At 37.3% G+C, this 12,481-nt stretch overlaps 1 protein-coding gene across 4 annotated transcripts in view; it reads left to right on the top strand.

Moving 5' to 3' along the window:
* The window catches only part of OTOG (otogelin), a 170,355-nt gene that overhangs the window by 120,956 nt on the left and 36,918 nt on the right, over positions 1-12,481 (top strand). For all 4 annotated transcript variants that reach the window (XR_012159331.2, XM_073347364.2, XM_073347366.2 and 1 more), the window contains 6 exons: positions 236-315; positions 870-4,897; positions 5,604-5,772; positions 6,548-6,693; positions 8,259-8,348; positions 11,568-11,751. Coding sequence is in view for 3 of the 4 variants with exons in the window: in XM_073347364.2 (XP_073203465.1) it covers positions 236-315; positions 870-4,897; positions 5,604-5,772; positions 6,548-6,693; positions 8,259-8,348; positions 11,568-11,751 (4,697 nt within the window). In the remaining variant the exon portion in view is untranslated. The remainder of the gene's footprint in view (positions 1-235; positions 316-869; positions 4,898-5,603; positions 5,773-6,547; positions 6,694-8,258; positions 8,349-11,567; positions 11,752-12,481) is intronic.

Below are 12,481 nucleotides of genomic sequence, written 5' to 3'. Positions count from 1 at the left end.
CCAACATTCATTCCAAAGATAGAGAGTTACATAGTTCACGTTAGCTCAGATCTGCAGGAATGGAAACAAGGTCAGCTGCATCCTGAAGAAATGTCCTGAGCTGATGAGAAATAGAAAGGTCCATTATCAGGGTCCTCTGCCTTAAATTATTTAGAAATGTAGACTGCTTTCCTAAAATTAAATACTTTGTCTATAACCGACTGCTTGAATAGTTAATACTGTGTTTCTCTTTTAGAGTGGAAGGATGTGTTCCCATGTGTCCTCTCCATATGGTGTTGGATGAAGTCACTCAAAGATGCGTGTATTTTGAAGATTGTATGTTCAAAAATTTTTACTTTATTATGTTTAATTTGATATTTAACTTATGGCATTACTAGATACCAAAAGTAGTATAGCCAGAATTTTCAAACATGGGGGTCCAAAGTTAGACATCTAAGCCCATATTTAGGGACCCACATAAATGGCCTGATTTTTCAGAGATGTTGAGCCCTTGCAATATATCAGTGAAAATTAGGCCTCTTACTTAAGTGACCCAGTGCAGTTTTTACACATCTAACTTTAGATGCCCAAGTTCGTAAATTTTAAGTTATCATTTCATGTGCTTTTCTGTTAAAAACAAATTTCTTTTTCCTAAAATCTAAGACAAATTATAAAGAAAATTAAGAGGTTCCTTTTCCATAAAACTTTCAGTAACATGAAATACATAGTCAATGCCTTCCCTAACGTCTTTTTTTTAGAAGCTCTAAAAATATTACAAACCTGAAGAAAGGGGCGGGGGAAGATAGGGATACATGACTTAAAATGGATCCCTTCCACCTTAATGATTCTAGTATGAGTCCCAACTAACATCTGTTTTTGTCCGGTTTTAGGCATTGAGCCTTCAGTTGATGTTCGACCTTCACCATCCAGTATGAGAACACCAGCTCTTTCACATGTAACTTCTAGTGCTTTCAATGTCTCAGTTGCAGCAGTTCTGAGTAAAGTAGTAACTTCATCTCCTATACCTGAAACAAAAGACACAAAAACAACACGTGCATCAAAGTGGCAATTCAGTGCAACCATAGAACAAACTAAATTTTCAACAGTTCTTATTCCTAATACAACAGTTTTAACTACAACTGTATCACCAAAAGTTTCGGCATATTCAGCTGGAGCTACATCATCTGGCAAAAGCACTATTGCAATGTCTGTATCACCAAAATCTAATATAAGCTTCCCTTCAGTACTTGATGTTTTTCCTTCGACAACTACAGCCACTACAGAAATCTCTACAGGTATACAAGCAACGAGTAATATCACTGCTAAGGTATTGGGTGCGACAGAGCCTCAGACTGTAACTACAACACATGCAGTGACTAAAATCACTGACACAGAAAGCAAACCAGTTTCTACTATTATTTTAACTGGGACATCATCAATAATAAGAGTAACAGAATCACCAGTCGCAGCTACAGCAATATCAGAAACATCAGAAATAGACACTACGATACGTCCCACAGTGGAAACAAAACAAAAACCAGAAAAAACTACTGCCCCTTCCTTTGTATCAGCAACAGAGCAAACAACCACATATTTCACCAAATACACTATGTCACCCTCTTTGGAAACCCCTTCTTATGCACCAACAGCAAATCAAACAAGAACTTCAGAAGGAACAAAACCAAGTACAAAACAAACTTCTCCTACAACAGCTAATGTCACTGAAACTTCATTTTCTCCTCTGATCACTACATTATTTACACTGAAGCCACCAATGACTTCCGAAACAACAAAAGGAACGATTGGTTTAACCAAAGAGGAAATAAAGACCACATTTTTTCCACTATCTACACACCCTGTTCCATTATTACATGTAACACAGTCAGTTACTGAAACTCCTACATACATGGTTCAAAACTTGACAGGTACTGCAGGCATATTCCTTTCCACAACTCATGGTGCAAAGATAGCAACTCTGCAAACTAAAGCGATGTCATCATTGTCATCTTCATCATCCTCAGGAATAACTGGCTTCCTATTTACAACTGGTAAAAAAGAAATAATACAAGCAACAACAAGTGCGGAGCAGCCATCAAGTTCATATTTTTCTCCATATTCACTGTATTCTAGTTCAGCTACAACTGCAAAACCCAGCACTCTTCCTACAAAAAGGCCTTCACTATCCAATATAAGTGCTGCTTCTCCAGCTTTAGCAGAATCAAAAGAAACTTTGCAAACAGCATCAACTACTGAATATCCACCATTCATAGTGCTAAATATGACAGAAACCCTGACTACTTTGTACACTAAATATCCTGTTTCATCTCAGACTGCCAGAGCTATTCCTTTGACAACAAAAGTAACATCTAAAATAACAGGCCCCTATGAATTATCAGCAAAGCCAACTACATCCTCACAAAGAACATCATCTGAATACAAATCACCTCTATTTCTAAATACAACAAAGATGAGCATTGCACCCTACACTATTAGAATGACATCAGCAACAAAAACAACTGCTTTAGCAAAAGAAATAATGGATTTGGTCCCTACAATTCCATGGGTAACTAAACAATTGGAATCAATGCAAACAACATTAGTCACTGAATCTCCATATACTCTTCTTAATGAGACTGAAACAACAAGGATGATTGTCCATCCTGATGAAGCACAAACAGAAAAAATTGCTAGTGTACATACCAGAAAGCCAACTACATTTGCTTCATCACCAGCAAGCTCCCTAACACCTTTCACTACTCTGCTTCCACTATCCACATTTAGAAAAGAGATATCAACAACAGCCACTAGTTCTATGAGTGCATCATCTGAAGCTACTGTTACAATGACCATTACTTTATACCCAAGAACATCAGTAGTAAAATCTACTTTTTCAACAGAAGGAAAGACTCCCCATTTGACAGCCTCAACCTTATCCACGATAGAAGAGCAACCAAGTTCAGTAATATCACTATCACCTGCGGAACTGCCAGCAAAAGTCACTTTAAATATTACTGATGCCACATTATCCCCATACTCTGAATTCAGCAGCAGATTAATAACTAGTAAAAAAGTGACAGTAGTCAAACAAAGGTCAACGTTGCCAACTTCTGTTACACCTCCATTCACAAAGTCACCTGACATATTCCCTACCACTCAGTATCTGGCAGAGACATCGGTTTCCCCATACATTTTAACACAAAAAATACCTAAGGAGCCGGCTGCTACAAAGCACCCAGTACAGACTGAAACAGTTTCCACAGTCTCAAAGCCTACAGTTAAAACCATCAGAGAAACAGTAAAACAAACAGCATCTACAACTCAAATATCATTAATCAAAGATTACTCCTCCTCTGCTACAACTTCAGTAGGTACTTCCTCTGTTCAAACTTCATCAGCAGAGATGGTTTCTCCACAGATCAGAGAGGAGTCTGCTATACCACGTTTCACTACCAAATTGACAATAGAACATGTTCCTTCAACTTCCAAACCTTATTTGGCAAGCAAAAAAAGTACCACAATTTACCAGCCTCCAACAGAAATTTTGACCACCACTGTTCGTCCAAAAGGTCTCTTTAGTACAACAGAATCTATAGGAGAATTCACCACCTTGTACCCATTCGTAACTACCTCCCAACCTGCAGTGGATCTTTCAACGTTATCTCCTACCTCAGTAGTTCCAGCTAAAGTTCTTTTGACTACTGAAAAAGAGTCATCCTTAACTGATGCCGTCTTACTGACTTATGTATCAGGAACTACCTCAGCTTTGCAGACAAAACTCCCAACTTCAACCAGAAAAAAAATGGATTTGACTGTCAGCACAAGACCCCTCTCTTTTTTAACAAAAGTAATTACAACTTCATCACCAGTAGCTACAATGAAAAAAGAATTTCCGTCATTTCCTACCCAAAAGTCAGATTCCAGTTTTGAATCCACAAAGCAGACAGCCGTTACTGAACCACTCGTTTCTAGTCAGACACCTACAGTCTCTATCGCCGTATTTCCTTTGTCGAAGTTAACATCTCCATCACTTATTCTATCGGAAACATCAGAAACTCCCATCACAGCAGAGAAGGAGTCATTAGCAGGTGCCCTTTTAACACCAGTGATCTCAACAGCATCCACGTCAATGGGCAAAAGTGCTACAGAGAAGACTGTGGTGTTGTCTCAGCAAGTGCCACTTTCAACTACTTCCTACAGTTCCACATTCCCAGCAGGAACAGTGTTACCAGCCACCACACGTTCTTCGACTACAACCACTGTTTTAGCACCTTCATCAGTGAGCAGTGTGACAGCACAAAACATCACTACAGCATCAGTTACTTCAGGGAAAACAGCAGCAATCAGAGAAGCCCTCACCACCTCATTGTTTTCAGGGGAACCCATCTATTTTTCTGTTGCTTCAAAAACAGAAAAAGCCATCACCTCCGAAACAGCAGAGCCTGCAGGGCCAGTACTGGTTACACAACCACAGTCTCTTCATACGCCAGGCATCACAGATTTGATCACCCTCACCTTAAAAACAACACAGATGTTTCATTCTCCATATTTCACAAATATAACTGCTGTGCCTCCTAAACTAGGTGTATCAGTTTTGTCCACCATCTATTCATCCTCTGAGCAAAAAACTGCCTCTTCTAGTGTCGCAGCATCAGGCACCACTATTCAAACTCCAAAACGTGTGACACTGGTTATAACTGAGGTCCACACACCCTCAAAGAGTTCGTCGTTAATGATGCCAACCCACTCAAATGCTACAATGGCTGCATCAGTTCCTCCATTTGCCTATTTATCTACCCAACCACTTTACGAGTCTGCTACAGAGTATTCTGGTGGACTAACAACAGCTGAAGCTATCTCAGGAGGCACAGCATCAGTTTTCATGCCAGCTAGAGAAACAGCAACACTCCAAACTTGTGTAGTGAGTAACGTTGTTCATGGTTATCTCTCTGCCCATCTGTAAATAGACAGGAATGTAGATTTATGTATGGATAAGTTCCCTTACCACTAGTGCTGAAATAATTATTTATGTGCCATATGGTTTTGTATTCAGTATTAAAAATATCTATCAAACTACAGGGCCAGATACCTATCTCAATTACATGTGGGTAAATCTGGAGGAACGCCATTGCAATTAATGGATTTCATAATTACTGCAATCTAATGCTGCTTTGGACCTCCGTTTCCAAAAGGGGTGATTTTTCATGGAATACCTTTGGCACCATGTGCCATTTCATGTTCCTCAGTAGAAGGGATCCTTTGAATCACAATCTGCCACTTTTTGGCAGATTGTCTCCTGACATGACTATTCCTTAACCTTACTCAGCCATCTTTGCCATCTCTATGATCCTTGCATACTTCTCTTCTGTATTTCTGCCTGATGTATTGTCTAAAATAAATAATATTGTTCTGGAATTTAGAACAGAACCATGGTTTTGTACCATTTTCACAAATTGTCTAATTTTCAGTTGTGCTGAGCACTGACAGCTTCCATTGCCTTCACTGGGATTTGTGAGTGTTCAGTGTCTCTGAAAATCAGGCCTACTTTTCTTTTCAGTAAGCATTCTGCAATGTTGTGTCTCTAGTTTGATAAGAATGGTAACCTATGTCTTTTAAATATGCCTTAGCCAATCACAGAAAATGAGTGCATAAAACACATTTGCTTGGATGGACAACTAATCCAAGTTAACAAGTCACAGAACTGCCCTTACAATGCAACTCAGCCCAGCTGTGGAGTTCTAGGGCTTGCTGTTCAGATCAATGGTGACAAATGCTGCCCAAAATGGGAATGTGCATGTAAGTTTTACTTATGCAGTACTTACATTAATTCACTTTTATAACAAATTATTGAATTTATAAACAGATTAAGAATTAAAGTTTCTATTTTCTGGACTCTGGAGTAGGAATAGAAGATGGAGTTTATATACACCTTCTCCAGGTTACTCATTGCTTAATACAGCATAGAAGCCTAATTCTACTACTGAAGTCAAAGGCAAAACTTCTGTTGACTTAAGTGAGAACAGCATTAGATCCATAGTAGCAAACAACTGGTGCGAGGACAAGCAATGCAAGTAACTACTCAGGGTCTTTTGATTTGTAATGTCTGGGAGTAGAACTCTGGGCCCTTTGAAGCACAGATACTTTAGCAGTAGGATTGGAAAGGAAGATAACTTTCCACTAGCGCTTCCCATCCTGGAACAAGACTAGAAGGGGAAGCAACTCAAGGTCCAATGTGACTCCTACCCTCCGTAGCTTTTAGTAGCTTGTGGTCCATGAAAATCCACAGACTAGTCCTGTATTAGTCACATGAGTCAAATTCTATTCTTGGATGCCTGCAAGAGGCTCCTATTGAAACATGCAGAATTTAGTTCTTTACTGTCCATTTGTAGTTAACTGTTAGATAGTGGCTACAAAAAATAGCTGAAAATGGTTTTTTGAGTTAGTAAACCCTTAGAGGAAATAAGGTTAAATCATACAAACATCTATGCTATTTTATTTGCATGTTTTATACTGCTTACCAAAAGAATGAAATAAGTTAGGAAATGCCTTTATTTTATTTATTTTTAACCAGGTCGTTGTACATTTTTCTCTGATCTGAGCTTTGTAACCTTTGATGGGAATCATTTGGCTTTATTTAAAGAGGCAGCCTACATTGTTAGCCAAACTCAAGATGAAACTATAACCATCCATATACTTGACTGCAGAAATACCAACATGGTAACTAACTGTTTTTATTCTTTATGACTCTCACTTGCTAAACAAGGTTAAGCAGTACAGTGAATAAAAGTATATTCTACAAAGTTTTTATTTTATATGCTTATACATAAAGTAATATGGGATTTTTAAATTACAAATTATTAAAATACATTTTTACATACATATTAAAATATCTCTGATTAAAAGAGTATAGTGCTTTTCTTTTTTCACCTTATTGCACAAGCATAATTCCTCATGACGTTACTGCAAGGTTACTGGTTAGTCATAGTATAGATGGCAAAACTGAAATATTGAGAGGTTAAATGATTACACATATATGTGTGTCGCACACAAATATCCAGATCTATAATAATGTGTTAAATACTTCAGTAGACTAAATGCCAACTTTGTGTATCTTTCTTTATATGGCTTTACTGTGGGAAACTCCTGTACTTAGAATTAAACAGACTATAATGATCCCCTCTACATTCTGTTGTATAAAGTCTTGCAGGGTGATAATTAACACCTGAACTCCCCTTGGGCTCTCATATATTTGCAGGCAACAAGCATCTTACAATATATGAATCTCAACAGGTAATGCAGAGACTTCTGCATTGCAAAATTGCCAAACTCAAACTTCAAAGACAAAGGTTTATAGGAACTGCCAGACTGCATCAGACCAGCAGTCCATCTAGTCCGGTATCTAATCTCTAAAAGAGGCGAGTGCCAGCTGTTTCAGAGAAGAGTGCGAGAAACCCTGAAGGAAGCAGTTACAGGAGAACTTGCTCACTGGGATAGTTCTCTCCTGATCCCCAATAGTTTAGACATTGGCTTATGACCTGAAACATGAGAGTTTGTACTTCTTCCCAAACTCTTCATTTCCTCCCCAGTCTTTACTATTATAAAATGGATATTCTTGTTATCCATATAAATATCCAGCTCGTTTAGAAACCCTTCTAAGTATTTGGCCTCAATGATACCTTGTGGCAATGAGTTCCAGTGGCTAATTATGCAGTGTGTGAAAAATTATTTTCATTTATGATGTTTGAATTTGCTACTTATCAATTGAATGTCCCTAATTCTTGTGTTACAAGAGGGTGAATAGAATTATGCATACATGCCTGATATGACTTTTCTAGAAAATTTGTTATTTTGTGTATATTTATCTTTCCCTCTCATATTTGTGTCTACCCTAAGGCAAACCGTTTGAATCTTTTCTATTCCTCTTCATGTGATTCTTTTCCATGCCCCGAATCAGTGGTGTTGCTGTGTCTGAACCCCTAATATTTCAGCTTTTTGAAATGTTATGGCTTAACACAATTTTCTAGAACATAATAAATTGGCACATTTCATGTAGACATCCTGAAGGAATGTTATTCAAATGAACATTATCCCACAAACATAGCTCATACAAATAAAGAGTTCTTAGTTAATCTGTATAAACTTCATTCAACAGATGTGTTCCTCTTTCAAAAACTGAACATACAAAAATGCCCCTTATGTTCCATTACTTAAAATACTACTTAATTAGCATGTAAAATTATTCACATCTTAACAGAAGTTCACAAATTTTGCTTTCTCTGCAGGGTCACTTAAACTTGACTTCACTGTGCCTGGCAATGCTGAATTTAACCTATTTATCAAACCAAATAATCGTTGATCGTTTAAACAGAAAAGTAAGTTATTGGGGATTTTGTTTGTTTATTTATTTATTTGGTATTCTCTTGCTACTTACATAGTATTTTACTTTCCCCTTAATAGAATCAGAGATTTTAAGGCCATTGTGATCTAGTCTGACCTGCTGTACACCACAGGCCATAGAACATCACCAAAATAATTCATGTCTTTCAGAAAAAACATCCAATCTTGATTTTAAAATTGCCAGTGATGCAGAATCCACCACTATCCTTGGTAAATTGATAAAAATGTTAAATACAGTAGGGCCAAGATTTGATCCTCACAGGACCCCACTGGAAAAAGACCCGCTTGATAACAAATTGCCATTACATTTATATTTTGAGACCTGTAAGTTAGCTAGCTTTTAATGTGTTCCATGTTAATTTTATATTGTTTTAGTTTTTTAACCAAAATGTCATGTAGTACCAAGTCAAATGCCTTACAGAAGTCCAAATATAGTATGTCAACTATTTATTTATCAACCAAATTTGCATTTAATGGGAAAAAAAAAGATATCAAGTTAGTGTGACAGCATCTATTTTTCAAAAACCCATGCTGATTTTCTATATTTTCTAATTTTCTATGTTACCTTCCTTTAGTTTTTTTTACTAATCAAGTCCTATATTAGCTGCTCCATTATCTTGCCTGCGATCCATGTCAGACTGACAGGTCTAAAATTACCTGGGTCATCCCGTTAACATTTTTTTAAAAATGGCACAGCATTAGTTTTTCTCCAGTTTTCTGGAACTTCCTCAGTGCTCCAAGACGTATTGAAAATCAATGTTTATGGTCCAGCGAGCTCCTCAGCCAGCTCTTTTAAATTACTTGGATGCAAGTTATCTGGACCTGCTGATTTTAAAATGCCTAACTGTAATTGCTTCTGTTTAACATCCTCCAGAGATACTAATGGGATGGAAAGAGTGTTATCACCATGTGATGAGCCTATATCATCTCTTTTTCCTCTAATACAGAATAGAAATATTTATTGAAACATTTCTGCATTTTCTGCATTATTATTGATAATTCTACTATTTCCATCTAGTAATGGACAAACACCATTATTAGGATTCTTTTTCTTCCTAATATATTTTTATAATGTCTTATTCTCCTTAACTCTGCTGGCCATAGCTTTCTCCTTGTATCCCTTAGCTTCCCTTATCAATTTTCTACAATTCCTAACTTCTGATTTATATTCAATACTATCAATCCCCCTTTTCTTCTATTTGTTGTAAATGATTTTTTTATTTTTTACCTTCACTTCTCTGAACCAGGTTGTTGGGTTTTTTTAACCAGTACAGGTTTCTTTCTCAATTGTGAGATTATGACTTTTTGGGCATTGTTACCAGTCATTGGTGTGATCTTTTGAAGGGTTTCTACTGCCCCTGACTGGCTGTGGTTAGCTACTGGTCAGGACAGTTCTTGGCCCCTGGCTTCTAATTAGCAGTCTGCTTCAGTCTCTTTGCCTCTCTGAAGGTAGCCTAGTGCAGGACTGTTGCCCCTTCACTGTCCCAGACCTTTCTACCTCCTTTTCCTTCTCTGAGCTCTCTCTTGTTATAGCAGGCTTTGTTTTCCCTATTGGTTGCAGCTGTGGGTGCCTGCTCCATGACTGGCAGTTGTGGGGGTGTGGTCAAGCTGCTTGCCTGTAGGCAGGAGATGCTCTCCTCCCCCTTCTGCCTCTGCTCAGTTTGTGGTTTGTAGACCCTATTACAGGCATCTAAGATGTCCTTAAATGTTTCCAAATTATCATTCACATTTTTCTGATTAAATTATTCCTTCCAGCTGATTTGGCTCAGAATTGTTTTTACCTTTGTGAAATTGGCCTTATTAAACCACCAAGTATATATATATTAAGGTTCTGGACTTTATTCTGCTTGCACATTATAAATGTGATCAAGTCATGATCACTTGCACTTAAGCTACCATTAACTTTTAGTTCTGTGATCAGTTCCTCTTTTTCTGTCAGGACAAGGTCTAATATAGAGTTCCCCAATGCTGGCTGCAACTCTTTTGGAATTAGGAAATTGCCATCTATGATGTTTAGAAATCCCCAGGGTGTTTTGGTACTGGCAGCATGAGCACCCCAAGTATATGTTGTTCAAACTGAAGTCCCCCATGATCACACAGTTTTTTCTCCTACACATTATAGATAGGTGCATAATAAACCTGTTTTATACTGTTTTAATTATTAACATTATAGATTGTCAGAAATTTTCTGGTACCTCCAAATAGGGATTACACACTTGCTCATTGGTCTTTTTCTCTGCATGCACAATGGAGTTTCTATAATACTAACAGTTTGAAATATGAGAAAGTAACTCATAAAATTGAAGCAACAGATTGAAATGCGTGAGTCCATTTATGAACCAGAGCACACAGCAAATGAGAGCCATGAATCTTTAATAAGGCTCCTCATTCATTCATTTATCCATCCCATTTACAATCATGCTGGACATACCTCACTTTCCTGGGGGTGCCCTTATAGTTCCATTCATCTCCCCTTAAAGAGAAGTGTGTGAGAAATTTTGAACAGCTTTATTTCATTTAGAAACAATTTTATCTACCGTAATTTCCCATTTTGTTCTTATTACAGAAAACATTTCCATAAAACAATAGCTTTTTATTATCTGAAATGTTCAGTTGTTCCAGTAGTTTGATCCTAGATGGGTGATAGGATGGTCATTTCAACAGCAACTAACTGAGAGCTTTTTTCTTGTGTGTATATCTATTCAAAATGTATTTTTAAAAAGAAGAAACCCAGTTGTGAAAAGTTAGTTTTGAACCTGGGACTCGCCCCATACTACAGTCAAATATGTTGCCAATGTTATATGAAGAAACCATAGGGGCAGTCTCAAAAGATCAGTGAGTTAAAAGTTGTTTGAAAAGAATCAAACATTTTCATTTTAGCCCCCTCACTGAGTGCTTTTGTACAAACCGTCAAAGTTTGTCATGGCAACAGATGAGTGTTGCGTGGTAAAAGATTTGACTAGGTTTTGCATGCCTGTCTCTTCAGACCATAAATTGGGCTAGACTAGTTCAAAAGTCAGACCATGGGCATCTTGGAAAACCTGGACTGTGTTTCTGATGAATAACAAAACCAGTTCATGTTTCATTCCAAAAGTTTCATGGACATATAGCGATCACATAAAGTAGAAGAATAGCTTCCAATATAATGAGGTGTTCAGATTACTGCTGTGCCTTTGTTTATAACATCTTTTTAGATAACTGTAAATTCAAGATATGCCTGGCCTACAGTTAGAAAATATGGATTTAAAATTGAGGACACTGGCTTCATGTATGTAATTGAGACACCAACAAATATCAGGATTCAGTGGTTTCACAGCACGGGTGTGGTGATCATAGAGTCAAATACAACCAGTGAACCAAAAGCCTTGGGACTATGTGGTAAGTAGAGAGTACTGTAAGCATTCAAATGTTCAAATGCTTTGCTGGAGAAAGGAAAAGCTTTTTCCTGGTTACAAGTAATACCATGAGCAGGTTCAGGCTTCCAGGTGTAGGTATGGAGCCTAAAAGGATGATCACAGAACAATTTAGATAGTTGTGAATATTAAAATAGTGTAAATGTAAAACTGTTGTTAACCATGTTAATTGTTGAAATGCTGGTTGATGCCCAGTTGTTGAAGTGCAATTGTTTTTTCTTTTGCAATTATGCCTTTGGATTTAGGCTATTTGAATCACAGGCACAAACACTGAAGTAATGTTCAAACAAATAGCCCAGTCATAAGGATGAAAAGTGTCTTACATTAAGCCACCCTTGGCATCAAATGAAGTCATTAATAGATTTAGTGTTTGCTATCCATCAGAAAGGAAATACAATCTTCTATTTTCACTTTCTAAATACTTTCACTGTATTTATTTAATGGGAGGGATCGTGATAGCTATTAACTTCATAGAACCAGTCTAGGTTGGTCTTGTTGCTGAATTAGTTCAGAGCTGTATATATGTGTGTGTGTGTATGTGTGTGTACTCTAATAACTTTTAAATTATGATCACTATTAGGTTTCTGTGGTATGTACACATGGTTTCATTCTTTCTGGAAGTTGTATGGATGAGATGTTAGGTCTATAGCATTATAAACACTGATATAAATCTTCACTCTGACATTTGAATTATC

Source organism: Lepidochelys kempii, chromosome 6, assembly GCF_965140285.1.
Source record: "Lepidochelys kempii isolate rLepKem1 chromosome 6, rLepKem1.hap1, whole genome shotgun sequence".
Classification (NCBI taxonomy): Eukaryota; Metazoa; Chordata; order Testudines; family Cheloniidae; genus Lepidochelys; species Lepidochelys kempii.
This window is presented reverse-complemented; position numbering and strand designations above follow the sequence as displayed.